This window comes from Chroicocephalus ridibundus, unplaced genomic scaffold (assembly GCF_963924245.1).
Source record: "Chroicocephalus ridibundus unplaced genomic scaffold, bChrRid1.1 SCAFFOLD_26, whole genome shotgun sequence".
In the NCBI taxonomy this organism is placed as follows: Eukaryota; Metazoa; Chordata; class Aves; order Charadriiformes; family Laridae; genus Chroicocephalus; species Chroicocephalus ridibundus.
This window is the reverse complement of record NW_026961775.1, coordinates 1,603,015-1,627,461: the sequence shown is the minus strand read 5'-3', so window position 1 is coordinate 1,627,461 and position 24,447 is coordinate 1,603,015. Positions and strand designations below refer to the sequence as shown.

The 24,447-nt window shown below is 48.6% G+C and overlaps 1 protein-coding gene across 6 annotated transcripts in view; it reads left to right on the top strand.

Moving 5' to 3' along the window:
- Positions 1 to 24,447, top strand: part of LOC134509691 (E3 ubiquitin-protein ligase rnf213-alpha-like) — a 43,554-nt gene that overhangs the window by 6,868 nt on the left and 12,239 nt on the right. For 5 of the 6 annotated variants that reach the window (XM_063322284.1, XM_063322286.1, XM_063322289.1 and 2 more), the window contains 32 exons: positions 317 to 515; positions 787 to 851; positions 1,130 to 1,328; positions 1,432 to 1,554; positions 1,653 to 1,751; positions 1,904 to 2,032; positions 2,730 to 2,931; positions 4,590 to 4,769; positions 5,438 to 5,569; positions 5,738 to 6,312; positions 6,618 to 6,783; positions 6,936 to 7,153; positions 7,866 to 8,003; positions 8,305 to 8,484; positions 10,477 to 11,947; positions 12,091 to 12,284; positions 12,470 to 12,625; positions 13,261 to 16,827; positions 17,271 to 17,404; positions 17,526 to 17,621; positions 18,162 to 18,277; positions 18,489 to 18,617; positions 19,198 to 19,262; positions 19,706 to 19,856; positions 20,273 to 20,414; positions 20,884 to 21,057; positions 21,409 to 21,542; positions 21,807 to 21,964; positions 22,242 to 22,445; positions 22,984 to 23,177; positions 23,708 to 23,828; positions 24,189 to 24,289. In XM_063322284.1, the coding sequence (XP_063178354.1) occupies positions 317 to 515; positions 787 to 851; positions 1,130 to 1,328; positions 1,432 to 1,554; positions 1,653 to 1,751; positions 1,904 to 2,032; positions 2,730 to 2,931; positions 4,590 to 4,769; positions 5,438 to 5,569; positions 5,738 to 6,312; positions 6,618 to 6,783; positions 6,936 to 7,153; positions 7,866 to 8,003; positions 8,305 to 8,484; positions 10,477 to 11,947; positions 12,091 to 12,284; positions 12,470 to 12,625; positions 13,261 to 16,827; positions 17,271 to 17,404; positions 17,526 to 17,621; positions 18,162 to 18,277; positions 18,489 to 18,617; positions 19,198 to 19,262; positions 19,706 to 19,856; positions 20,273 to 20,414; positions 20,884 to 21,057; positions 21,409 to 21,542; positions 21,807 to 21,964; positions 22,242 to 22,445; positions 22,984 to 23,177; positions 23,708 to 23,828; positions 24,189 to 24,289 (9,912 nt within the window). The remainder of the gene's footprint in view (positions 1 to 316; positions 516 to 786; positions 852 to 1,129; positions 1,329 to 1,431; positions 1,555 to 1,652; positions 1,752 to 1,903; positions 2,033 to 2,729; positions 2,932 to 4,589; positions 4,770 to 5,437; positions 5,570 to 5,737; positions 6,313 to 6,617; positions 6,784 to 6,935; positions 7,154 to 7,865; positions 8,004 to 8,304; positions 8,485 to 10,476; positions 11,948 to 12,090; positions 12,285 to 12,469; positions 12,626 to 13,260; positions 16,828 to 17,270; positions 17,405 to 17,525; positions 17,622 to 18,161; positions 18,278 to 18,488; positions 18,618 to 19,197; positions 19,263 to 19,705; positions 19,857 to 20,272; positions 20,415 to 20,883; positions 21,058 to 21,408; positions 21,543 to 21,806; positions 21,965 to 22,241; positions 22,446 to 22,983; positions 23,178 to 23,707; positions 23,829 to 24,188; positions 24,290 to 24,447) is intronic. The other variant, XM_063322285.1, reaches the window with a different exon arrangement.

Sequence of the window (24,447 nt, the reverse complement as noted above, 5' to 3'; positions counted from 1 at the left end):
TGGCCCAGGTGCAGGACCTCGCACTTGGCCTTGTTAAACTTCATGAGGTTGGCTCGGCTTCACTCTTCCAGCCTGTCAAGGTCAAGCCAAACCCTGATTTTTGTCTTCATGACCTTAAAGCAGACGAATTTCCAAAAAAATCCTGCTTTGATGTGTAGAGTCACTCACTGACAAACACCAGCTCCTCCTTCCAGCCCCCAGCCACCCTGACTGTAGGTCACCACTGTGTCTACCAGTCATGGGGCCATCTCAAACACCACCAACATGCCTCCTGGTCCTTCAAAGTCCACCTGATGTTCTTGACCTGCTTTCCTAGGAAAGTCCTGAGGATGATAGACACTCACAAGACCTTGATTAAAAGATGTTCTCCACTGGCAAAGAAGGTGATGGAGATGGTGGCCATGAGGAACTTCACCAGGGACCCTTTGCCTGCCATTCGCCTTCCACCCCAGCTGCTCTTGCAGACCTTGTACGAGCGCATCCTGGACTTCAGTGCAGACTTGTCCCAAGTGCCTGTAAGGACAACTGACTGGTGGAAGACCTTCTGCTCTGCAGGGAGTGGTGGGGCTGTTTAAACGTGGGTTAGAAGGTGTCCTTGATTCCTACAGAGATTTTCAGCAGGACTGAAGGACTTAAGCGTAGAAATCCTGTTGACCAGAGAAAAAAAATCCCTTTAATCTTGCCAGCAAACTTCACACTTGAGTGTTTTAGTGGTGAAGCTCCTCAGGTGTGGGAGCAGAAGCCTTCTTACTTTTGTCCTTAATGTGTTTCTGTCCTCTTTTTCAGGAAGAGTCTTTGAACGTGGCTTTGGAAAGTGTCACCACTGGAATGGTCTCCTGGTTCAAAGACTTGTGAGTGGGGGCTTTGTGAGAGGACAGGTGTTGTGACACCTCTGGAAAAGGTCTGGGGAGAGGTGGATAGAGCCCTGGCTGAGCAGAAAAAGGGTGGATGCCACAATTTGCCCATTAATTTTTGATGTCTTTAACCCCACCGTGGCTGGAGAGCATGGAGACTCACAAGGGTGGTGTCCTATGTACCTGCCCAAGTCTCCCAGCTGCAGATGGTGGCTGTGGTCAGGTAGTGACTGGAAAAGCAACTGCAAGTGTTTGGTCCTTTCCCGCATCCATAGGTGCCCGTTGGGGTCTTCAAAGCAGCCACTGAAGACCACAAATGAGGACGAGATCTTGCAGTGCCTGAATTTCGTGTACGTCTTGCTGAAGCGTTTCTTGGTGGAACCAACGAAATCAGTGTCATTCAGCTCCATGATGATAATGCTGCAGCTACTGGGGATGTTTGTGAGCAAAGAGGATTTGCTCCAAGCCAACAAGGTGAGAACAAGCTCTGTGGCTTCTGCCACGAGGGCTTGGCCTCCTGTTTGTAGGCTAGGAGAGCCCAGAGCTTCTGGCTCACTCTTTTCTTCGGTTTCTCAAGGAATTCCAGCAGTTTACTTCACCGGGAATGTTTCAAGATTTTTCACGTTTCACCATGCCATGGCTCGAGAGATGCTTTCACAAGGCACCCACAGAGAAGAAATCCTTCCTGAAGAAAGTTGAGGTGAGTGATGAGACCCAGAGACCAATGTGAGCCACCACCCTTGGGTGATCTGGGTGTTCCTCAAGGTCAGCTGGTGGGTTTGACTCTTCCTCTGTTAGATGTGGCAGCAGCTGCTTTCAGTTGAGATCCTCTGCACAGAGTGGACCAAGGAGTGGCGGAGCTTGATCTGCAACATGTTTGAGAATTGGCTGAAGAAAGTGAGTCATGGAGACCCTCCAGTTGGTGGGGGATGATGCTCCTGGTCTTTGCCACCCTGGGTTTTGCCTCAGTCACCATTTTGGTGTTGGAACTCGAGCAGACTGGTAAGGAACCAGAAAGCAGCTGCCTCTTCAGCTTTTCCTTGCCGTAGGTTAATGACAAACACCTCATGGACTTCTGTGAGGCTTTCCTGATGATGGAGAAGAACTACCATGCAGAGCTGGAGAGCTGCTTTACAAATTACATCATCCAGTGGATCAGAGCCCTTGATAAAAGCAAGGTAGGAGAGCCACCACCCCTCCTTGGGTTGCTGGAGGTTTCTATGTCCCGCTTTGCCAACTCTTCTAATGCTGTTGGAGCAGCAGGGATCCCTCTAAAAAGTCTCTTCCAACCTAGTTGATTTTATGATTCATCCTCCTGACATCCCCTGCCTTACATATTCCCCCTCTGGAGGCACCTCATTAGCTGTCTGCAGAGATAACTAAGCAGCAGCACTTCAACCATTGACTGGGGAAAACAAAAACGCAACTTAAGAGCAAATTTTCTGCAGCCCTTGTTGGCCCCCACTCTGTGCCATCATAACTTTTTTATAAGCCCAATCCCGGCACCCAGAACGGGACCCATCCAACCCATCCCTGGAGGTGTTCAAGGCCAGGTTGGACGGGGCTTTGAGCAACCTGTCTAGTGGGAGGTGTCCATGCCCAGGGCATGGGGGGTTGGGACTGGGTGATCTTTAAGATCCCTTCCAACCCAAACTATTCTGTGATTCTGAGATTTAAATTGGTGTGGGTGAATTTTGTGCTCACAGGTTTTGCTGAGCAACTGCTTCCCGGCAACGTGTGTCTCTGCTCAGGAAACTCCAAGGAGGAGTGAAAACCTCCTGGGTTGGGGAAGTTCTGTGATGCAGGGAAGGGTTTTTTGGAAACAGTCATGAGTGCACAAAGCCCCTAAAGAGGAGAAATTTCTCATCCTTCTAGGAATCCATTCTAAAATCCAGGATACATGTGTTCCTCAAGATGAGCAAACCATCTGCAGTGACAGTGCTTTCCGTTCTTGTGGAGAAAATGTGTTGGGAGGTGAATAGGCTGGGAAGCATCAAAACCTTTGATGAGAGCACTGGCCCCGTTCTTGCAAACCTGCTCAGCACTCCCGTGGTCTGCGATCTCATTTCTGCTGTCCGTGAGTATCCCCTGAGGGCTTTTCTTGGGAGAAGCTCTAGAGTTGTAAGTGAAGATAGATGGGAAGACCAGGTCTTTTCACAGGGACCTTCCGATCTTGTTGACAACAAAAAATGAGATGGGGGGGGGGGGAAGCATAATCTTCCATGCTAGAAAAAATGGAGATTCATTCCAGGAATAGAGAAACGTCTTGATTTCTTTATCCCATTGCAATGCTGCTTCATTGCATGTTCAACAAAGTTGTTGAGTTGTTGAGAGGAAGGACATTATGGATCCAGAGCATGTCCAGAGCAAAGACGGTTAAGCGTTAGGACAAGAGTGAGGTGGTGGCATCACCGCGCTTGGAGGGTTTCCATGGTTAGACAAAGCCAGTATTGGCCCTTCTTTGATTGGGAGATGGTTTTGCATCCAACTGTTTCTCGTTGTGGTTCAGAATGTGTCGCTATTTCTTGAAGTGAGGAGACGAAGAGCAGGTTTGTGCTGTGAGTTTTGTAAAAGGACTGGAAAGTGCATTTCTGTACAACTCTCCATCATTAAGTTTGTTTTTTTAGGGAAGCCTAAAACTCCAATAGTTTAAAATACGACAGGAAAGGCGTTACAGCTTGATCAAGTGGATTTATTTAAGAACAAATAAAAGTAGGAAATGATGACTTCTGATCTCTGGAACATATTTAGTGAAAATTAGATACTTTCTGTCTGCATATGCTTGCTCTATTTCTTGGGTTAATTTCTCGGCCCTTCACCCCCTTCCAGCTTCAGATTTGGATGTATCTCTTGCAGGCTTCATTTTTATCATCAATTCATCAAACTTTTAGAAAGCTTCCTATTTGGGGGTATTCCTAAAGAATAATGGGAGGTGAATTCTAGCAAACAGTGTAGTACGAGCTAGCTGGGTTGGGTCTTTAGGTTTGGGGGTTTTTAATAGGAAAGGAAATTTGAAGTTTAATTTCAGATGATACAAAAATCTGAAAGCGAAAATAATGATTTGGAATTTTTAAACTTTTGAAAAGTGTTTTATATTTTCCTTCTCGATTCTTCTCATTGGTATAGTCAACAATTCTTTTACTTCTTATTTTTTCCTGCTCTCATTTTTAAAAATTACCAGATTTCTAACTTTTCCAGAGGTGGATGTTTTTCCCTGCTACAACTTCCTGGCACCATTAAAAAGACCCTGGGCTTGGTGTCTCCACAGCTGCCCTTCCCATAGTAGCTGCTGGCTGTGGTGGGATTGTCCCTTCACCTCCCCTTGGCCAGAACAAAGCCACCCAGCACCCTCTCCTGTCACCCAGGCCCTCTTGAAAGCCCTCCACATCCACCCGAACTGGCTGCCCAACCTCAGGTGCAATCTCCTAGGAGGCCCATGGTTTCCTAGGTGGCCCCCATGGTTTCCTAGGTGGCCTGTGGTTTCCTACGTGGTCCCCACAGTTTGTTTCAGGCATAGGGAGATACCTGGAATTCCCAAAGGAAATCTGGGATTTCACCAAGGTGCTGGTTTTGATGGTTGAGCTAGAAGGCAACCAGACATCTGTCCTGCACACTGGTGGGTTGATGGAGCCCTGCAAACTGGAAGCTGCTGGCTCTTCCTGAGGGTCTGGCTTCAAAAGAAATAGAGGAGAGAAATTGCTGTCTGTCTTTCACCAAACTTCATTTATTTTACAGAAGAATCGAAGCGCAAGTTTCCAGTTCAGCTCAGTGACAGTGCGCAAGACCTCCTTTCCCAGGTGTACAAGCTCTCCAGCTTCGTGGGACACTGCGTTCTCTCTGGAGATGTTCCCTGCAGTATCCTCTCTAACATCTTAGAGTATGGGGAGCAGTTTAAGAAGATCCTGTGCATCTGTGGTAAGTTTGGGGTTTCGGAGTTTCACGTTTTCATAGTTATGTGGCCAACAGGAGATAAATCTACTGGATAAAATGCAAAAAAACCCTGAAAATTATCCGCAATGGGAGTCCAAAAAACAAAAGCAAAAATGCAATAGTTGGTCACCGAGGGGATTTTAAGCAATTTCAGAAGCAGGAAGGGGTGAAAACGCTGGGATATTATTTTAATGCAGTTAAAGTTTTGGGGTGTTTGTGGAATTTATTTCAAGGATCGCGGTGGTGCAGCTTCCTGGTTACAGGCCTTGCCTTCAGGCCCATGGCAAACTCCATCTCCATTCGATTCAAACCCAGAGGAAAAGGGGGCAAGTCCTCCAAACTGTGTTCCGAGAATACGCTTTATCGATATTTTTGGCACTTTTGGAGGCAGATCCTCCAAATTCTGCTCCAAGAATAAACTTTATTGATATTTTTGGTGTTTTGCGGGGCAAGTCCTCCAAATTCCGCTCCGAGAATAGACTTTATTGATATTTCTGGTGGTTTTGGCAACACGGCATTGGGAAAAGGTTGCAGGCTTTCTGCAAACTGAAACACACTTTTTTTTTTTTTTTTTGATGGCAGAAGTTCTGTTCCTTTCAGCTCTTCTCTTTCTAAGAGGTTCTCCTTCATGTCTGGGTCTTTTTTTTTTCCAGATTCCTCTTTCTCCCAGTGTATAACAAAAGTGCTGGAGGTCAGGAAGCAGGAGTTTGAGCAACTGGAAGAGCTGAAGAAGCAAAGGTGCTCCTTTCTCCGCCTGTGCCGTGCCATAGAGGACATGATAAAAGGTACCGGTTGGGTTAATGGAGCTCCTTCTGTGGCTGCTGAGTGGGGAGATGTCTCCTAAAATACAGAGTCTCACAGTGGGTGGGAGAAAAACACGATGAGGGAACCTGTTGACATCAGGTGGAGAGACAAGCGATGTGATTTCCTTCTTGTTCCCACCTGGTTTTTAGTGGATAGAAGTACCGTGGAGAAAAGCATCATGGACAACGAGAGTTTTAAAGATCAGATGTCAGTGAAGAAGTTCTCCATCGATGGCATGAGTCAAATGGAACCGCATGTCCTCGACATTTATAGCAACATGATGCAAAAACTTGACATCGTGGAGAAAAGCCAATGTTTCCGTAGGCTGTGGAAGATGAGAGCAGAGCAAACCAAAGCCACCACACCTGAAGATCACATTTTCTCCATAGAAGATGTTCAAGAAAAAATTTATAAGCCAGCCATTGCTGACCTTCAGAAAACCTACCTGTCCCTCAAAGACTTCTCCATCACCCTCGGCACTGTGGAGAGCTCGTTCAAGAACCTGCTGGGAAAGAAGGATCAGCTCCTGGAGGAGTTTAAAATCCTGGAGGACAGTGAAGGGCCAAGGAATGGAAAAGCTGGCTGGATGGCAGATGCGGTGGAGAGGATTGAAAACTACCTGACCCTCTCAAAAGTGGTCAACACTGCCAAGATGATCGATGATCTGCAGCAGATGCTTCGGCTGGAGGGCGATTTCCGGATTCTCAGCGACCTGACGAAATACGTACGTAGGAGACACATGGCCATCTGTATTGGTTGAAAATCCAGGTAGACAGGTCCATGTGGTAGTTTATAATGAAGTCCTATGAGGTGTGATTCCTTCCCCTTCAATTAAACTTGAGGGATCAGCTGAAGGAATTCCAGTTGCCTCTTCCTACTCATCCTGGAGGCCCATGGGGACGAATTTAAGAGCAGACTTAAGAGCAGTTTGAGGCCAAGATCTCATCTTACCCAGGGAGGAGGAGGCAGAACTGAGCTTCTTCTCTTCCCAACAGACACATACTGATTTTTATTATTTTTTTTTTCCAGGAAGAGCAGGAATTCAAGAATAAGCGCCTCGATTTTATGACCCAAGACTTGATGAAGGTGAAAAACAGTTTGAGTGAAATTCCCCAGGGAGTCTTGGACTTTTTGAGGGTACTTCTGGACTGTGCAAGGAAAGGTTTTACCTCCTGGATCAAGACCATAATAAAAGGTGGGCTGGAAGGAAGGAAGTCATCAGATATAGCAGCAGAGGGAGACCACTTAGTCTGCCCCATGTCCAGCACAGCGTTACATGAACAAGAGGAGAGAAACTCCTCAACTTTTTCTCTTATTTGTCTTTTTTCATTATTTCCCACCCTCAAGACAAGACGGAAATCCCCGTATTTGTGGATCTGGCATCGATTTCTGCTGGTGAAAACGACATGGATATCGACAGAGTGAGGTTCTTCCGTGATGCCATGGCTGCTTCTGCCCCCATTGTGTTAGACCTTAGTCCCACAGCCGGGTTCAAGGAATTCTCTGAAGCTCTGTCTTTCATCAGAGAAGCCATCGTGAAAGACAAGAATCTTCCCAAGAAGCTGGTGAGTCCTCAAGTCCCGTGTCCAAAAGTCACTTGCATGCTTGCTGTCTGGCCGAATTGCTCACATGTAGGTGTCTGACGCCAGTTAAGATGGTTTCCCCAGGACATCCATGTGGGCCTGGCAGGACCTGGGCAAAGGCCGTGCTCTTTTTGGAGTGGAAACCTGGTGGAACATGTCAAATAACCTTCCACGTGTGTGTGGGCAACCAGAGAGGAGCCAGTAGGTGTTGTGAAGAGGAGGAGATGAGTTCAGGAGTCTACAATTTAGGATCACGGAATAGTTGAGGTTGGAAGGGACTTCTGGAGATTGTCATGTCTAAATGGGGTCAGGTAGGGCAGGTAGCTCATGGCCGTGTCCAATTGGGTTTTGAGCATCTCCAAGGCTGGAAGACTCCAGAACCTGTTTCAGAATTTGATAGAAAAACTTTGCTTTAAGAGAATCCCTGGTGTTGGTGCCCCAGGCTGTAGCTGAGCCTTACGCTCTGCTCCCCACCAAAACCAGAGCAACGAGCAAGAGCTTCACCACATGCCAATGCTCTGGGGTGTTAGAGAGGTCCAGCTCTGGGTCTGTGTCTCCTCAGAAGCCATGGGAAACTCTATCCTCAGAAGAAATGTTAATAGAAACCCCACCTGCATGAAATTTGGGGTGGGAGGGTGGTGCTCAGCATCCTTCCATCTGGTTACAGGATTTTCCTTTGGTTCTTCTTTCACAGAAAGATTCCTGTGACAATCGAGAATGGATACAGATGGTTCATGACTCTCATGGCTCTGTGGAGCGTTCTTCGATCTCTCAAGCCAGAAGCATCAACAACAATGGGATTTTTACCATCTCAGCACCTCTGAAATTCAAGGTAAAGGGTCTCCAAGAGGCTTTCTTGTCCAGTTGTATTTTTTTTAGTGCCACTGGGGGAAAAGATCTTTCTTGAAATCAATTTCCGATGAGCATGCCAGATTGCCACTAGATCTCCAGTTGGGTTTGCAACTAGTACCACCGATTTTGTGCTGAATCTCGAGTATTTTCAGTGGAAAACGGACTTTTCTTTTCTCCAAAGGACGTGGTACAACACATGTAAAGCCCTGATGTGCAGCCTTTCAACTCAAAGCTATGTGAAAGGCCATGTGGGGATGTTGGTTGTCTTCTCTGCTTTCCAGGCTACTCTCGAAGACTGTGTCTCATTGCGACTGCTGAATGACAGCGAGGAGAGCACATCTCCAGCAGACCAGAAGGACAAGAAATACAGTTTGTCTCAGCTGACGGAGCTCCAGAACAAGCTTATGTTGATTGCCACCAAGGTTGAGCAGGGCAGAGAGGAGGCAAACCGTTTCCTGGAGGTAAGACACAGCATAGCATCATCATCTGCCTGAGAAGCAGCTTGGGATTTTGCTGGAATTCTTTCCAGGAGACACATCCATGACCTACAGTTCTGGCCTTTCAGGAGCAGAGGCATTGTTCTAGGATGATGCCCACTTCCCAAGCTGCAGGGGTGGGATTTGCTTGCCTAAGCATTGTTCTTCACTTGTGGTGCCCAACAGACCATCCAAGATCTTTGTACTTCATTATGGAGGGACTCATAGAATGGTTTGGGTTGGAAAGGACCTTAAAGATCATCTAGTTCCAACCCCCTGCCATGGGCAGGGACACCTTCCACCAGTTCAGGTTGCTCAAAGCCCCATCCAAACTGGCCTTGAACACTTCCAGGGATGGGGCATCAAGATCTCTCTCCATCTTTCTTATAAGCCCCCTTTATATATGAGATGGTCACTGCCCTCGTATACAGGCCAGGATGCTGTTGGCCTTCGTGGCCACCTGGGCACACTGCTGGCTCATATTCTTGTGCTGGGGACCCCAGAGCTGGATGCAGTGCTCCGGGTGGGGTCTCACCAGAGCGGAGTAGAATCCCATGGACTTAAGTACATTCAAATTCTTCAGTTGATTTCATACCTGATCTCCTGCGACGGGACTTCATTCCCCCAGCCTCTGCCATGATGTTCAAGGGCTTGAGAGATGCAAGAAGAGAGATTACCACTGAAAACATGCAAAAAATTGAATATCTCGGTCTTTTCCATGTTGGTTGACACCAGCTCTCCTGTCTTATATACCAGGGGCTACATTTTCATTAATCTTCTTTTCCTAGCCAAAGTACCTGTAGAAGCCCCTTCTCATTCTTCACACCCCTTACCAAACTCAGCTCCAACTGTTCCTTAGCTTTCCTCATCCCCTCCCTATGCATCTGGGCAGCATCCCTGTAGTCTTCCCAGGATACACGTCCCTGCTTCCACTGGCTGTGCATTCCCTTCTTACACTGTAGTTTGACCAGGAGGTCTTTACTCAGCCATGCTGGTCTCCTGCCTTCTTTGCCTGATTTCTTACATATAGAGTTATAGAATCATAGAATGTGTTGGGTTGGAAGGGACCTTTAAAGGTCACCTTGTCCAACCCCCTTGCAGTAAGCAGGGACATCTTTAACTAGATCAGATTGCTCAGAGCCTCATCAAGCCTGGCCTTGAATGTCTCCAGGGATGGAGCTTCCACCACCTCTCTGGGCATACCTAAAGAACTTAAAGTAATTTAGTTCCTTCTAAACTCATAAATCTCTTTATCTCTCCTCCTCCTCTCCTACCTGAGAGGTAGGGGAGAGCATCTGTCATTCTCATTGACCAATCTGGCCCAAACCATGACACCAAACACAAGGTTTTTTTTCTTGGCTTGACTTCTAATTTCACCCCAAAGCTCCCAACTTGTCCTTTTTAGAGGAACATGCCCTAATTCCCTTGAGACATTCCACAGGTATTTCCCTGTTAGTTCCTAATACACCAGCAGCCCCTGGCTCTTCTCTGTTGCTCAAAACTCCATCCCCTTCCCTAGGTCTAGCCTAAAGCTCCCTGTAGAGGCCTGGCCAGCTTCTTGGTGAAGACACAGTTGTCCCAGTTGGTCTGGTGAATCTCTTCATCTCCCAACAGACTCAGCTTCTCAAGGGTAGACCTGGATTCTCAAGGGCAGATCCAGCCTCTCAAGGGTAGATCCAGATTCTCAAGGGTAGATCCGGCTTCTCAAAGGTAGATCCAACTTCTCAAAGATGGGTCCATGATCGTAGAAGCCCAAACCTTGAGTATGGCACCAGCCCTGCAGCCACATGGTCCAGTCCCCTCATTATCTTCCTTGGACTCTCTCCAGTACATCCATGTCTTGCTTGTTCTGGGGAGCTCACAGCAGAGCTGTATAGATCTCAGGAGGACAGTGTGACCTCATCAGTGTTTGGAAGCTGTTGAGAACATGCTGCAGTACATGATCCATTTCCCTGTTGTGTCTTTGGCCTGTTACAGATACTGGAAAAAGTTGAAACAATTGGAAAGTTGTACCTGGAGCTTCTCAGCATTGGCAATATCCTCTTCATCAACTGGAAGGCTGATATCTACTGCAACCCCCAACAACATGTGAAGGTCTACACAGAGTTTGGAATTGCCGGAATCCTTGTTCAGAGCACAAGACCCCTCCTGGAGGAGCTGGATAGCCTCTCTAAAGTGATGGAGCATTGCCTGGTAGAGTGGAAGAAGTACCTGGAGACTCAAAGGGACACCTACTATCACCTCAACCTGTTCACTGCACACCAGCTCTTCTATTTATGCAGCCAGCTGGCCCGAGCCCAGAAAGGCATTGTAGAACCGCAGGTGCTCATCATGCTTTCCATCATCAAGCATGACATCAATGATGAAGATATCAAAAAAGCCCTGGAGGATGCACTGATGACTCCCCTGGACTCTGTGAATGTGTCAGCAGGAGGCGAGGAATCAGTTACCTGGAACGATTACATCATTCGTTTTCCCCAGCTCATCAAAAGCTTGGCCGAATCGGGCTATGATGAGTCAGTGGCAAAGGCAGCCTTGCAGAGCTGCCTGTCCAACTCCCCCATCACAGAGCAAATGCTCATGGATTTCGCCTTTGAGCAAGGTGACGACAAGGAGGTGGTTGAAGAGCTCAGCAAGTTGTACGACGAGACGAGAGAAACCTTCCTGCAGAAGAGGCGGAAATTCCAGACTGGCAGCAGAGATGTCGACCAGGTTTCCTTCAGCACCCTGGCGCACGATGAGTTGGCCACTGCCTTTGAGAGCTTGCCGTCTATTTACGACAAGGTGAATCTGCTCTGGGACGCCTACTGTAAGAAATTCGCTGGCCTGGTGTCTGATAAATACATAGGCTTGGATGTTTTTGGGGAGACGCTGAAGCACTTGGCCGCTCTAGAAAGCACGCGTGTCGAGAGAAGTTTACCCGTAGGCTTTGAAGCGGGGAAACCACTTCTCATCATGTGTAAGGAAGAGGAAATGTTACCCAACATGTTATTTGTCTACCGACACACTAAGATGGCGCCTCTCCCATCGTACGATGAGGTCCTGGTGTGCACACCCAACACGGAGGAGGAGGAGGTGGAGCTGCTTGTCAGGAGAGCTCTTTTCCCAGGTTCCCAAGACCAGAAGATCTACTGCTTGCTGGGTGCTGATAGATTAGTTTATAAAGTTTCCAAACAACTCGAGTCCCACTTCTTCCGCCTGGTGCACTCTTCCAGCATTCCTAACTACAGATTCATCATCTTCTGCAATGCCAAAGCTCACAATTCCTATGTTATCACAGCCTTTGATGCCTACAAGATGACTTTCCCCTGCTACTCCAAGACAGAGATCCAGACCTACCTGAAGATGCACCTCAAAGTGCCGAGCGGGACAGCCCCAGTCGCTCAAGCTTTTGAAGAGCCCTATCAGCAGAACGTGAAGTTCGTCTTTTCGGAGCGAGCGGGAATGGGTAAGTTTCTGGGGAGTCGTATTTTGAGTTGGACTTTAAACCAAGGAGGCAAGGTGGCACAACGTGCTTTTGGGGAGAGATTTCCTTGGTTTGGGTCGCATGCAAGGGTAGGTGATTGATGGCTGTTTTTTTCCACTCCTTAGGGAAGTCTCTCTTTGTGGACAATACCATCAGAAAGGTCCGTGCCCAGCTGGGTGGCACACTACCACTTCACAAAACCATTAGGCTGATGGAGTCGGAGATCGATTTCCAGTTCTTCGTGGAGGAGCTCTTCTCCATCAAGGAATCCTTGACTGAAATTCAGCCCACCATCTTCCACATTGATGTGTCTCCAGTGGTGAGTGCCTGGATATAAAAGTGGAGAGGAAGAGGTGGGGAAACACAGAAGACCCTACACACAGGGAAGAAGAGAAGGAGGTGGAAACTCAAATCCAGCCCAGTCAGAGCAGCGAGTGTGTTGTGACAGACTTCTCCATCAATTTTAATTTCGCGGGGGGGTTGTGTTTTTTTTTTCCCTGACAGGTATCGAAGGGTCTCTACCGGCTGCTGATTGACCTGTGCATCCTGCGGCACATCCAGAGTCCTGACGGCTTAGTCTGGAAGTGCAAACCCTCTCATCTTTACTTGATCGAGTACCTGGTGAAAGGGAAAGGTGTTAGCACTACAAGGAAGCAAGAGGTATTTTGGGGAGTCTGCGCTCGGGCTGAGCATGAGTGAACCTGCTAAACTCTGATGTCTCTGCCAGAAGCGATGCACAATTTAGGGTCTGTCTCTCCAGTGAGGCAATGTCTCACCTATGCAGAAGCAATCAGGGCAAATGTGCCTCTCCTCAAAGTGAAACATCAGGCCCTGAACTGAGTTTTGGAGGGAAAAAGGGAGTTTTTTCATCCCAGTTTTCCTGTAACTTGAACCTCACACATGTTTTTAAAGCTAATTTGCACCCAAGCCACGCTTTAGAGTTACCAAACATGTGAAATGCACCCTAGATTCTTCCGTCTATGGTTCCTCACCATACCTTGGATATTGGCTGAGTTCAGGTCCCTCCATCTCCAAAAGGGTTTAGTGGAACAGGAGAAAGTGTAGGAGAAGGTAACAAGATCACCCAACCCAAGACAAGACACTGGGCAAGACAGATCTTAATGGTTGTAGGGATTTCAATCCCCACAAAGGCTTGGAGAAATCTTGGCATTTCTGCATTTTTTCCCAGCTTGCTGAACCATTTGTGACCAGGGGGGAAATAAAAATGGGTTTTAGGCAAATGTGGGAAGATGGGAAACATTCCTTGTGGTGGTTTTGTGTCCTCTTGCTTTTAGATGTCTGTTGAAATGGAAGAAAATTTTTTGGATCTTTTTCCTACTGTGAAGTGTGTATCACCACGGCGGGTGCTCAACTTGCTGGAAGATCCCAGCTCTGTCCCTCCTGAGGGATTGAGGGAGGAACAGTTTGACCGGGACAAGCTAAATAGCGAAGTTTTCCAAAGGTCCTACCAATACCTCAGCAGATACAAACAGAAGGAAAACCTCGACCGTTTCACTTTTGTCCCTGGGAGGATCGAAGGGACAGAGAAAGAATGCCTGGCCTGCTTGATGGAGTTCTGCCAGAGAAGCAACCCCTCCTGGACTGAGCTCAGCAACTTCACGCGCTTCTTGAATTTCCAGCTAAAAAAGTGTGAGAAGTCGGTCTTCTGCAGTACAGTGGTCGGAGGGGAGTTCTCTGGCTTCAAAACATTTGTCATTAAATTCATGATCGCCATGTCCAAGGACTTTGCCATGCCTTCCCTCAATGTGTCCGACGAAAGTGTGCCAAGTGAGGAGTGGAAGGAGATGGACAATGTTTTGAGAGAGTACCAACTAAGACACAAGTGGGAACAACAGTCTCACCCTTATATAGTCTTCCACGCTGAGGATGATTCCATGGAATTTTTGGGTTTCCATATCAACCAGAACTTTGACGCTATTGATGCTTATTCCGAGGCTGTTTTGGAGAGGGCGGTTATGAGCAGGAATTTATACAGGACCTTGGCACTGCAAAATGTCCCTTTCAATAAGAAATTTGAAACCTTATCCAGAACCGAGCAGTTGGAGGCCCTCTGCAGAGTCTTTGGTGTGAAATGCCAGGAAGATCCAGATGCTTCATACCAGCTGACTCTGGACAACACCATGAAGATGTTGGCTATTCACCTGCGGTTCCAGTGTGGCATCCCCGTGATCATCATGGGTGAAACTGGCTGTGGGAAGACGAAGCTGGTGCAGTTCATGTGCAACCTGCAAAACGCAGGCAAGACCATTCGGAATATGATGGTGGTGCGTGTTCATGGCGGCACCACCTCCAAGACCATCCAGAAGAAGGTAAGGCAGGCCATTGAGCTGGCACGCACCAACGAAGAAGAGCACAACATAGACACAGTGCTCTTCTTCGACGAAGCCAACACCTCGGAGGCCATCTTCGCCATCAAAGAAGTGCTGTGTGACCACAGCGTCAACGGAAAGCCGATTTCCACTGGCCGCTTAAAAGTGGTGGCCGCTTGCAACCCTTACAAAAGACACAGCAAGGAGGCCATTGAGAAACTGGAGAAAGCTGGCTTGGGATACCGAGTCCGGAGTGAAGACACCCTGGAGAAGCTGGGTTACATTCCTTTGCGGCAGTTGGTGTATCGGGTGCAGCCCCTTCCTCCCAGTTTATTACCTCTGGTCTGGGATTTTGGGGAGCTGAACGAGAAGACGCAAAGCCTGTACATCAGGGAGATTGTGAAGTCCACCGTGGAGACCCAGATCCCTGAGGGAAACCTGGATGTCTTCACCAACGTCATTTCAGCCTCCCAGAAGTTCCTGAGAGAGAGGAAGGACGAATGCAGAGTCGCCAGCCTCCGGGATATAGACCGCTGCATGAAAATAGTGCTCTGGTTTTATGAGTTGAGAGACCTGCTTTTCCATGAGATTGATGAGAAGAGGCGGCATGAGGAGGAAGAGGAGCCAACCTTAAATGATGCACAAAGGGCTTTGGTCCTTTCGGTGGGAGCCTGCTATTACGTGTCTCTGGAGAGCCGCCAAGAGTACCTGGAGGAGATTGCAAAATGCTTCTCGGTCCCTGCGTCCTGGCTAAAGCAAGAGATTGAGTTGTGCCAGGAGGTATTTCTTGATAACCTCTCCATTCCTAAGGCCACAGCCTGCAACGATGCTCTGAGGGAGAACATCTTCATGATGGTTGTCTGTATGGACCTCCGGGTGCCGCTCTTTCTGGTTGGCAAGCCGGGAAGCTCCAAATCTCTATCCAAAACCATTGCTGTAGATGCCATGGAAGGTACATTGTCCAGAAGCCCATTGTTCAAAAGGTGCAAAGAGATCCAGCTGGTCTCCTTCCAGTGCAGCCCCCACTCGAAACCAGAAGGTATCATCTTCACTTTCCGACAATGCGCTCAGTTCCAGAAGGGCAAGAACCTGAATGAGTTTGCATCCGTGGTCCTGCTGGATGAGATCGGTCTTGCAGAAGACTCACCTGATATGCCGTTGAAGACGCTGCATCCTCTTCTGGAAGATGGCTGCGTTGATGACGAGACGCCAGAGGCTTACAAAAAAGTTGGCTTTGTGGGCATCTCCAACTGGGCCTTGGACCCTGCCAAAATGAACAGGGGCCTCCTTGTCTTTCGGACCGAACCTAGTGAGAAAGAGCTGGTGAAGACTGCTGAAGGCATCTGTGCTGACCAACCTCACCTTGAAAAAATCAAGCATTTGTTCCCCATTCTGGCAAACTTCTACTGCAATGTGCTGAAAATGCAGAAAACAGAGTTTTTTGGGCTTCGTGACTTCTACAGCTTAATCAAAATGATCGTGTCCTACACACAGAATATGAAGCGCGGTTCTCGAGATGAGCTCCTCATCAAGGCCATCCAGAGAAACTTTGGAGGCTCCAGAGATATCCGTCCTCTGGAAATCTTCCGTAACTGCACCAGTGAGCTACGTCTCAACTCTGCGGTGGAAACCAGCTGCATCCGTCTGTTGGAGGAAAACATGGACAAAGAGCAAGCGGCATTCACATCTCGTTATCTCCTGTTGCTGACGACCAACAACGCTGCCTTTCAGATCATCCAGATGACGCGTCTGATAGACACCAGCAACTGTGACATTATATTCGGCTCTGGTTTCCCACGGGACCAGGATTATTCCCAGGTGTGCCGCTCAGTGAACAGGGTGAAAATTTGCATGGAGATAGGCAGGCCTGTTGTCCTCCTCAACATACAGAACCTGTATGAGAGCCTTTATGATGCTCTCAACCAATGTGTCGTCAGCCTGGGGGGCAATTACTACGTTGACCTGGGCCTTGGCACTCATAGGGTGAAGAGCCGCGTGAAGGAGGAATTCCGGCTGATTGTTATAGAGGAGAAGAAAGTGGTCTACACACAGTTCCCCACCCCTCTGCTGAGCCGTCTGGAGAAACATTGCTTGGACATGAACACTATCCTCAACTGGCAACAGCAAGACCTGAAGCAGGACCTGGAAAGGTGGGCCAGTCGGTTTGTCTACATTGAGAACCCTGATTTGTTCAGGGTCTGGTCCCACACGCTCGCTCCCAAGGAACACGATGTCTTCATCGGCTTCAGCGATGACACGTCCGCCACCATCGCGCTGGAGTGCTCCCAACACACCCACTGGGGAGGCTATGAACCCTATGGAGAACAAATCTTCTCCACTGCCACAAGCAAACTGGTGGAGTGTGCCACTCCTGATGCCATCCTACGCCTCAAGTACTCCGCTCTGAAGGATGCTACGCAGATCCAGGACCTGTATTTCATCCAGCAGAAGCACAACAGCCTGGCCAGCCTCTTGAGTGAGATGATGAACCAGCAGAAGAAGGATGGGAGCACCAGCGGACTGTGCCTGCAGGTACTCATGCTTGGCTGTAAAGTACCCAAGGGTGCTGTTTGTTTTCCAAGTGAGCAAGGCCAGGTTGGATGGGGCTCTGAGTAACCCGGCCTAGTGGAACGTGTCCCTGCCCATGGCAAAGGGGTTGGACCTAGATGATCTTTAAGGTCCCTTCCAACCGAAACCATTGTATGATTCTGCGGTGCCCCCAACATCTTGGTTAGGCCAGGACAATGATGGGCTTATGGCCACCTTCCTTGCCTCCATGGTCTTCTGCAGCCAGGGTAGACTCTACCCTTCCTCGGGAGGCAGATGGGATCTGACCTTCTCTGGCTCAGGCTGAGCTACTCAAAGCACCTTCCAGTTGCCTGTAGATGAACCCAAGCCCCAATGAAGATGCCCTGCAGGATCCCGCCCATTTGAGGCAGCAGGAAAACCAGTTTTGATTTCCCTTTTTCCTGCAGGTTTCTACTCACACCAGGCTACTAAACCAGAAGGATTTAGAAGTGCTGAGGAAGACATTCGGTCTGCCGGACACAATCCACTGCCTTTTCCTAAGCCAGTTTGACACTGAACACGCTTTCCGCCAGGACCTCAGGTGGGCTCTGGTATTTCTTTTCTTTAACCCTGCAGGTGAATTCCACTTCTCACAGTGCTTTGGGGTGGGGTGGGGTGAGACCTTATTAGGAGAAAGCATTAAAGAGGCTGTTTCATTGTAGGAATTTCTTCAGAGACCCACAAGAAGCAAGATTGCTCCTTGTTCAGTTTCATTTCGATGAGCCACAGAGCAGCAAAAGACTGCTGGCATGTGCCAAGTAAGCAGCTTTCCTTTGTCCTCTGTCATCCTTCATCCTTCTTTCTTCTCCTTTGTCATCCTTCGTTGTCCTTCCCCCTCCTTTTTCCTCCTCCTTCTTCCTCCTCCTCCACCTTCTTCATCCTCTTCCTCCCTCCTTCCTCCCATCTTTCTTCCTCCTTTCTTTCTTCCTCTTCCTTTCTTTATTCCTCCTCCTTTCTTTCTTTCTTCCTTCCTCCAGGCACAATGTACTTCCCAGAATCCTGTGCTGCCTTTTGTCCTGTTTTTTACCCTCTGAGACCTGACCTGGGCTGTGCTCTGGACTCTGTTTTCTCCTTTGCCCCTGTGCTGGTAGCAGATTCTACCAACCGTGGCCAGAAAGAATGTCTTCTCAGGGTGGCATCCACCCAAGTAAGCCAATTCAGATGACTGCAACCTTTCATGGGAAGGGAGATGGAGCCCTGGAAGGGCATGTAGAAGGAGGAGGTGCAGTTGTTGCTTGGAGAGATCACTCAAACGAGTTTGGAGTTCACCAGCTCTGACCTCCTGGTGGTGCTTCCAGGTACTGCATCACAGACGAGCGACGGAGGTCGGCCAGCCCCCATCTGCTGCATCTTGTGCTGATCACTAAAGTCCCACGGGTGCTGGGGGGCTGCAGCTACCTGGCTTTTGACAGTGGTAAGGTTCCACTCACTTCTTTGTGTCAAGAAAAGAGTGGGAGGGGAAGATGACCTGCAGAGAAGACATGTGAAGTGATGGATCCTCCATCTCTCGCTGTCTTCCTGCCCTGGTTGGCTGGTAAATCTGAGTAGCCAAGCTCGCTGGTTTTCCAAATGGCCAATGCACCAAAAGAGAGCGGATGGACTGACCCATTCTCTTGCCTCTCCAGGCGAGTGGAAGTCCATCCACTTGGATGACCTGATGCCCCCAGAGAACTTTAAGGCCAATCTTGGCCAGCTCTCCAAAATGACCATTGCCGAGATTTTCACCAGCAGCTCTCTGCAGCAACTCCCAACAGGTAAGAAGTCTCTCACCATAAACCCTCCATCTCCCTGCTGCTATCCCTTCCACAAACCTGCTGCCCCGTCTTATGATGTCCCACCTGTGGATGGGAATGCAGATGGATCCAGCAGGTCCCAAGCTGTGGGTCCCAGGAGCACTTACTGCTTCTGAGTTCATAGCAATGCAGCTTTTGCCTCCTGATGGGCCAACTGTGACCATGGAGCAGCAGTTAGCAATGGCAAATGAGCTGTGCCGCTGGAGACTTTCATACGGGGTCAACACACGCTTGTTGACCCCTGTTCTTCGACTAGATGCTTGGGCAAACAGGACAGAAATGGCTTGATTCATCATTGCAAGCCAACTCTGGGTGGCTCCTTGAATCCATATTCTTGCTTAAAGGTGGCCAGCAAATTTCTCTCCAAGCCTGAGGGTCTCATGTCATCAAGAAGCTGCCACCCAGCAGTTGGGTGGCCTCCGCCCCAAGCGCTGCTTTATTTCTCCCTGTTGGTTGTCAAGGCACTGCCGCCACCTCCTGTGGATGAAAGTGTCTCTTGTTGGGGTTTTGACAGCTGTTATGTGGTTGATTGTGATTTCAGGTTCTCCGGAGGATTCTGCTGCCCTGGGAAGACTCACCGAGGCGGGTCTTTACCCAGAGAAAAATGTATGTGGTTTTTTTTTCCTTTTTTCTCCTCATTTTAGTTTCTGGCCATAACGCAAGAACTGGTTTGGGTTTCAACAGACACTGTGGGATCTGCTTTTAAAAGTCCTTGCTTGGGCTGGTGCCTTGTTGTGCGTAATAGCTGCAGGTCTTCCATCGTGAGACTGAAGTAGGGTGGTGGTCTCCCAGGCCTCCATGAGCGACTAGCACAAGACCAGGAGCCTTTTGTCACCATCAACAAAGCAGTGTCCCTTACCAGGGAGAGCAGGAGCTCTCCACGCCCTGGGGACTGACTCAACCAGGGTTTGTTGGGGTGGTCAGATGGGCACAGACCTTGGAGCCCACTGTGCTGAGTTCTGGAGAAGATGATGTCCCAGGACAAGCGTCTCCCGGCAAATGACAATAAAGTAGCACCAAGCAACCAACTGACCTCCAGTCTTTTCCAGCCACAGTTTCTCAACGTGGACGCAATGATCAAAGGCAGCATCCAGAAGGCTGTGATCCAGCTGGAGGACAAAAAGGACAACAGCCAACGTCCAATGGAGAGAATCAAGATCCTTCACAACTTGCTTTTCCATGCTCAGAGCAGTGGTAAGAGTGAGTAGAGAGAGCTAGAAGTGGCTCCTTGCACTGTATGGCAAGAAGAAGACAACAGACAGGTTAACAGGCAGTTCTGGTGTCCCTCAAAGCCCAGGTGGGTGAGGAAGGACCCAAGAGACAGAGGGTGAGGTGGCATGGGGCCTCCTTCACCTCCCTGCACAGCCCCTCACGTTCATGATCAGAATCTGTACTAAACCACAAAGCTTTGGTGCAGACCTTGGTAGACGATCCCAGACAGATGTCATTTGCCAATGGAAGTTGATTTCTGCATAGGACTAATAAAAAAATAAAGAGGTGGTGTGATTTTTGAGTGGAAAACTGTGGAAACCAAAATCCCTTGCAGGTTTTTGATGGAGCCTCCTGCTTGGAGACAGGTGCCAGGAGATTTTTAACCCGTGCTATTTTTTGATTAGTTTCCAGTCACTTTATGACCATCCTGAAGAAGAGAATTTGTTACCTCCTACAAGAACGAGAGAAACCCATCCAAGAGCCAAGGGCATGGATTTTCCGCAGGGCGCTGTGTACTGAATTCATCCTGGAAGACACATCATTCAGGTAGTGCTGGCTGTGAGCTACCTTCCTAATGCCAAGTATTTCTGTTCCTAAAACTGCTCTGCGTGAAGTGTGAGGCACCTTGCCTCAAAAAGACCAAGATGTGCCAACCAAGAAGTGTCTAAATATATGGTGGTGGTTTTTTTTTACCAGCCTAGAACAAGGCAGGGGCTTGGTGAAAGGTCATAGTCAGTCTCAAAGGCAAAAAAAAAAAATAATTAAAAGCACTGTTGATTTTGAGGAAGCTTCTTCTGAAAGGGCTTTTCTGGGAGCAAACAACATTGGTTGACTGTGAGATAGACAAGGACAGTTAGCATCAAGCCTGGATGTCCACATTTGGCTTCTTCAGAAGCAGCTGAATTGTTCTGGTTGACTTGTGGTTCTTCAGGACCTATGCTGTCCCCTGGGCAGCGGAGTGTTTCTTGGTGGGAGGCAGGGAAGTGATGCCATGAGCTGTCATCTCCTTTTTCAGGCAAGCGCTCTGGGTGCACCTGGAAGACATTGTGGCGAATGTCTTTGCCCAAATTCTCGCCGTGGTGGATGCCAACAACAACCTGGATCATGTCTCTCAAGGCTCTCCGCTGGCAGAACTGTGGCTCCAGATGTTCCAAGAAGAAACATTCCTAAAAATTAAATACACCTGGAAGTAAGAGGCAGGGCTTAAATGTACAGTGAGGTGGTTTTCCTTCGGAGAGTAAAAGCCAACGTTCCTAGTGTAGCGGTAGCTCACGCTTGAGGTGAAGACGTTTATAACCAAGCCATGGAAGGTCTTGGGTGTCAAATTGCTGGCACCAGAATTTCCCTGTTGTTTTAAGCTGTCAGCAAAATTGGCTTCTTCCCTACTCTTGCCTGGTTTTCCCTGACTTTCCCACCAAATTCATCTCCTTTAAAACGGGAATACACGTCAGTGGGAGTTGGGAACCGAGGTGGTCCATGCCTGGACACCTATGGTCTATCGCACAATTTCATGCTTCTCTCTGTGCTGTTTGAATTCAAGGGCGGCAGATGCTAGGATTCCTGTGTTATCGATGACGGAAGACCCCAACACCTCCCTCTTCTGCCAGTTCCCCTTCAGTTGGGTTTTGAAAGCCTACCTGGACGACATATGGGAGAAAGTCTATCACATGAAAGGTAACATCAGACTTTCCAGGGGCAGCTTTAATCCAGCAAAGCTGCCAAAAATCCATATCCTTAGGAGGAGGAACCATGGGGGCTGTGTTCCTCATTCAAATGACCCAGAACTACGCTGTGCACCTCTGCTGCATTATATCTCCTCTTCCAATGGAGGCATTGTGCCTCTTCAGCCATGCTCTTGGCTACACGTCCACCTCAGTCTTAACGAGGATCTCCCATTTTCCGCTAAGCCACCATAACTCTCTTTGCTGTCCCTTCCAGATCAGCCTGAGAAGCCAACGGAGGAAGTGGCCAGGTTCTACCAAAGCTTCATCAAGAACATCTTGATGCCAGATGGCAGCCACCCAGACGTGCTACGCTATTACGCCAATGACTTTCTCAGGATGGCTTTTCCCGGGCAAGATCTCCCTGTCTATGAGGTGGGCAGGGCTGGGTAGAGCACCATCTCCAACTGGCGTTGGCTTTGGCCCTAATTCTGTCCTTCCTGGCCAAATCTGATGTTCTTGATAAGTCCTCCCTTGCACTGCTCTGTGGCTGCTCCTCAAATGTTATGAACGTTTGGTCTTAATTCTGCTTTAAGAACTCTTTTTTGACGGGCAAACTTCATATGGGATAGCACAGCAATGCTGAGTGTCCCACCTTTGTCCCCTTGCTGTTTGCTTTAAGGAGAAATAATGTCATTTGTTTTACCTGTAGATTCTCTCAAGGGTTTTCCTAGCCAGTGCAGAACAACTCTGCTCCTCCGTGGGCAGGGGGGAGATGGGCTTCTCCCCAATTTGGCTTCACATGGAATATTTCTACCTCCAAGACGATTATCAGCTCTTTGTCGACATAGCAAAAAGCAATGACACTGTCATCGGTGAGCTGCAGGCAATGTATGAGAAGAACCCCCCAGAGATGGTGAGCAGAGAGCCGTGTTTGCCCTCTAACCCTTCCTCTACTGCATTTCAACATGGTGGTCTTCACAACTTACATCATTTAATTACATACTAGTTAATTAGTAAGACATCCTTATGTTTCTGTCACTCTGGATATCACGTTGAAGTCCTCTTGGACACTTTGGCCTGAGAGGTGGGTGGGATTTGTTGTGGTGGGCTGCAGCTCCTTAGCTTGCCACGTCCGCGTGGAGATGTCCACATCCCTGCTAAGATGCTTATGGCTTGGGGCAGCACACTGAGGTTTCTCGAGAACTCCCCATGTTGACTCCAAGATCCTTCTTTCTCCAAGGCGCAGGGAGGTTCATTAAAGCCCTTCCTGCTTTACAGATGCCAGAACTTCACCTGTAAAAGTCCATTTCATTTTGACTTAGCCCTATCAACTCCTCCAAAAGCTATACCAGCATCTAGTCGCGTGATAGCCCTTCCCTCTGTGCCACCCGCCAGCGAGCTCAGTTCTTTAACTCGACTCTTTTTCTCTCTCTTTGCAACTGTCTTTTCAGTTTGTCACTCTTGACGCCTTGAACGTTCTCCTGAAGAAAGTGCAGCCCTCCGAAAATGGACTTTTACCTTTTGATGCCTGCGTGGCATGGCTCAAAAGTGTCAAGTCCATTAAGCCCTGGGTGGAGTGGATCAGTCTGGACAACTACCAGCTTTGGTTCTACCAGAAGAAGAAGCAGCTCCTGGAGAACGTGTTGTAAGTTCAGTCACTCTCTTTTGACAGTACCGCAAGCAAACTTCTTGATGTCTGAGGGTCAGGTGAGCTGAAGGCACCCTCCTCTTGAGGAGCTGGAGGTCAGAAGTCCTCCAACTATCCGTTCCCTCCTGGTCCTTCCTTGTTATCACAAACACGGTGGCAAAGTGGCTCCAAAAAAAACCCAAAAAAGCAGTGAATATTTCACCGTGATCAAATTGCTTAGTTTCAGTGGACTTTCTCCTTGCCTGCTTGATGGTGCAAAAATGCTTTCTGGAGTGGGAGAAGTTGGTCCCTCCAGAGAGAACACCCAGAAACAGGTTGGCAGTTTGTTTGGCCCAAGGTGCGTTGAAACACGCAGCGCAGACAGGACCATGCCATCTCTTTCTCCCTCTAATGCTATCTCAGAAGGTCTTGTGTCTTCAAGTGACCACACACTGCCTGGGTTGAGTCACAGAAATACCGGTGGGAAGGGACCTCGGGAGGTCTGTGGCCCAACCGAAGTGGCAGCCTTCGGGGTGTGTGTTTTACAGACATCGCTGGACCTGCACCAACATTGTCTACATGTTGATTGACCACCTGCTGCACAACGAGACACAAATAGAGGAGAAACTCCTGAGGCTTGTGGTGAAGCAGTTCATCTTCCTCTGGAACGTAGGTGTTTCCTGGGGAAGCTCGTGGCTGTGAAGCTTGGGAGGGCTCTTCTCTTCCAGGAGACCTCTGGTCCCAGCTGTAGGGAGGGCTTAGAGATGGGAAGAGGCTGGAAACACCATCCAAGAGACAAACAGTATTTGGATTCAGAATCCAAAATGAGGATTTGAGATCAAGGAAGGCTTCCTTGAGAATTTAAAGAGCTGATCCAGGTCATTTGCCCTCAGAGGTCCTCACAGAGGCATCCATGCATGGATCTGCTTAATTCTGCTGTCCAACCCTGTGTCCCTGCAGTGGTGACATCCTCCATGTACCAGAGAGATGTTTCTGCTGAACTTACCCTGTATGTTTGATTTTTTGCAGCGCCTCTATGCAACCCCAGGATTTGAGCCGGAGAAGACTTTTGATTTGGTGACAAAAGTGCTGAAGAAATGCAATGAGAATGCCGATGTTGTGTATCTGGTGTAAGTCCGAGCTGAAAACCAGTTGAGTTCAGGGTCCTTCTCCATCGATGTGATGTTTGTAAAGGGTAGGGGAAAGCTGATTCTTGAAGCAGTGGTGGGTCACCCCTCACCAGGGAGGCTAGGCAAAAGTGCCCATCCAGCTTCAGCCCCACCCCGAG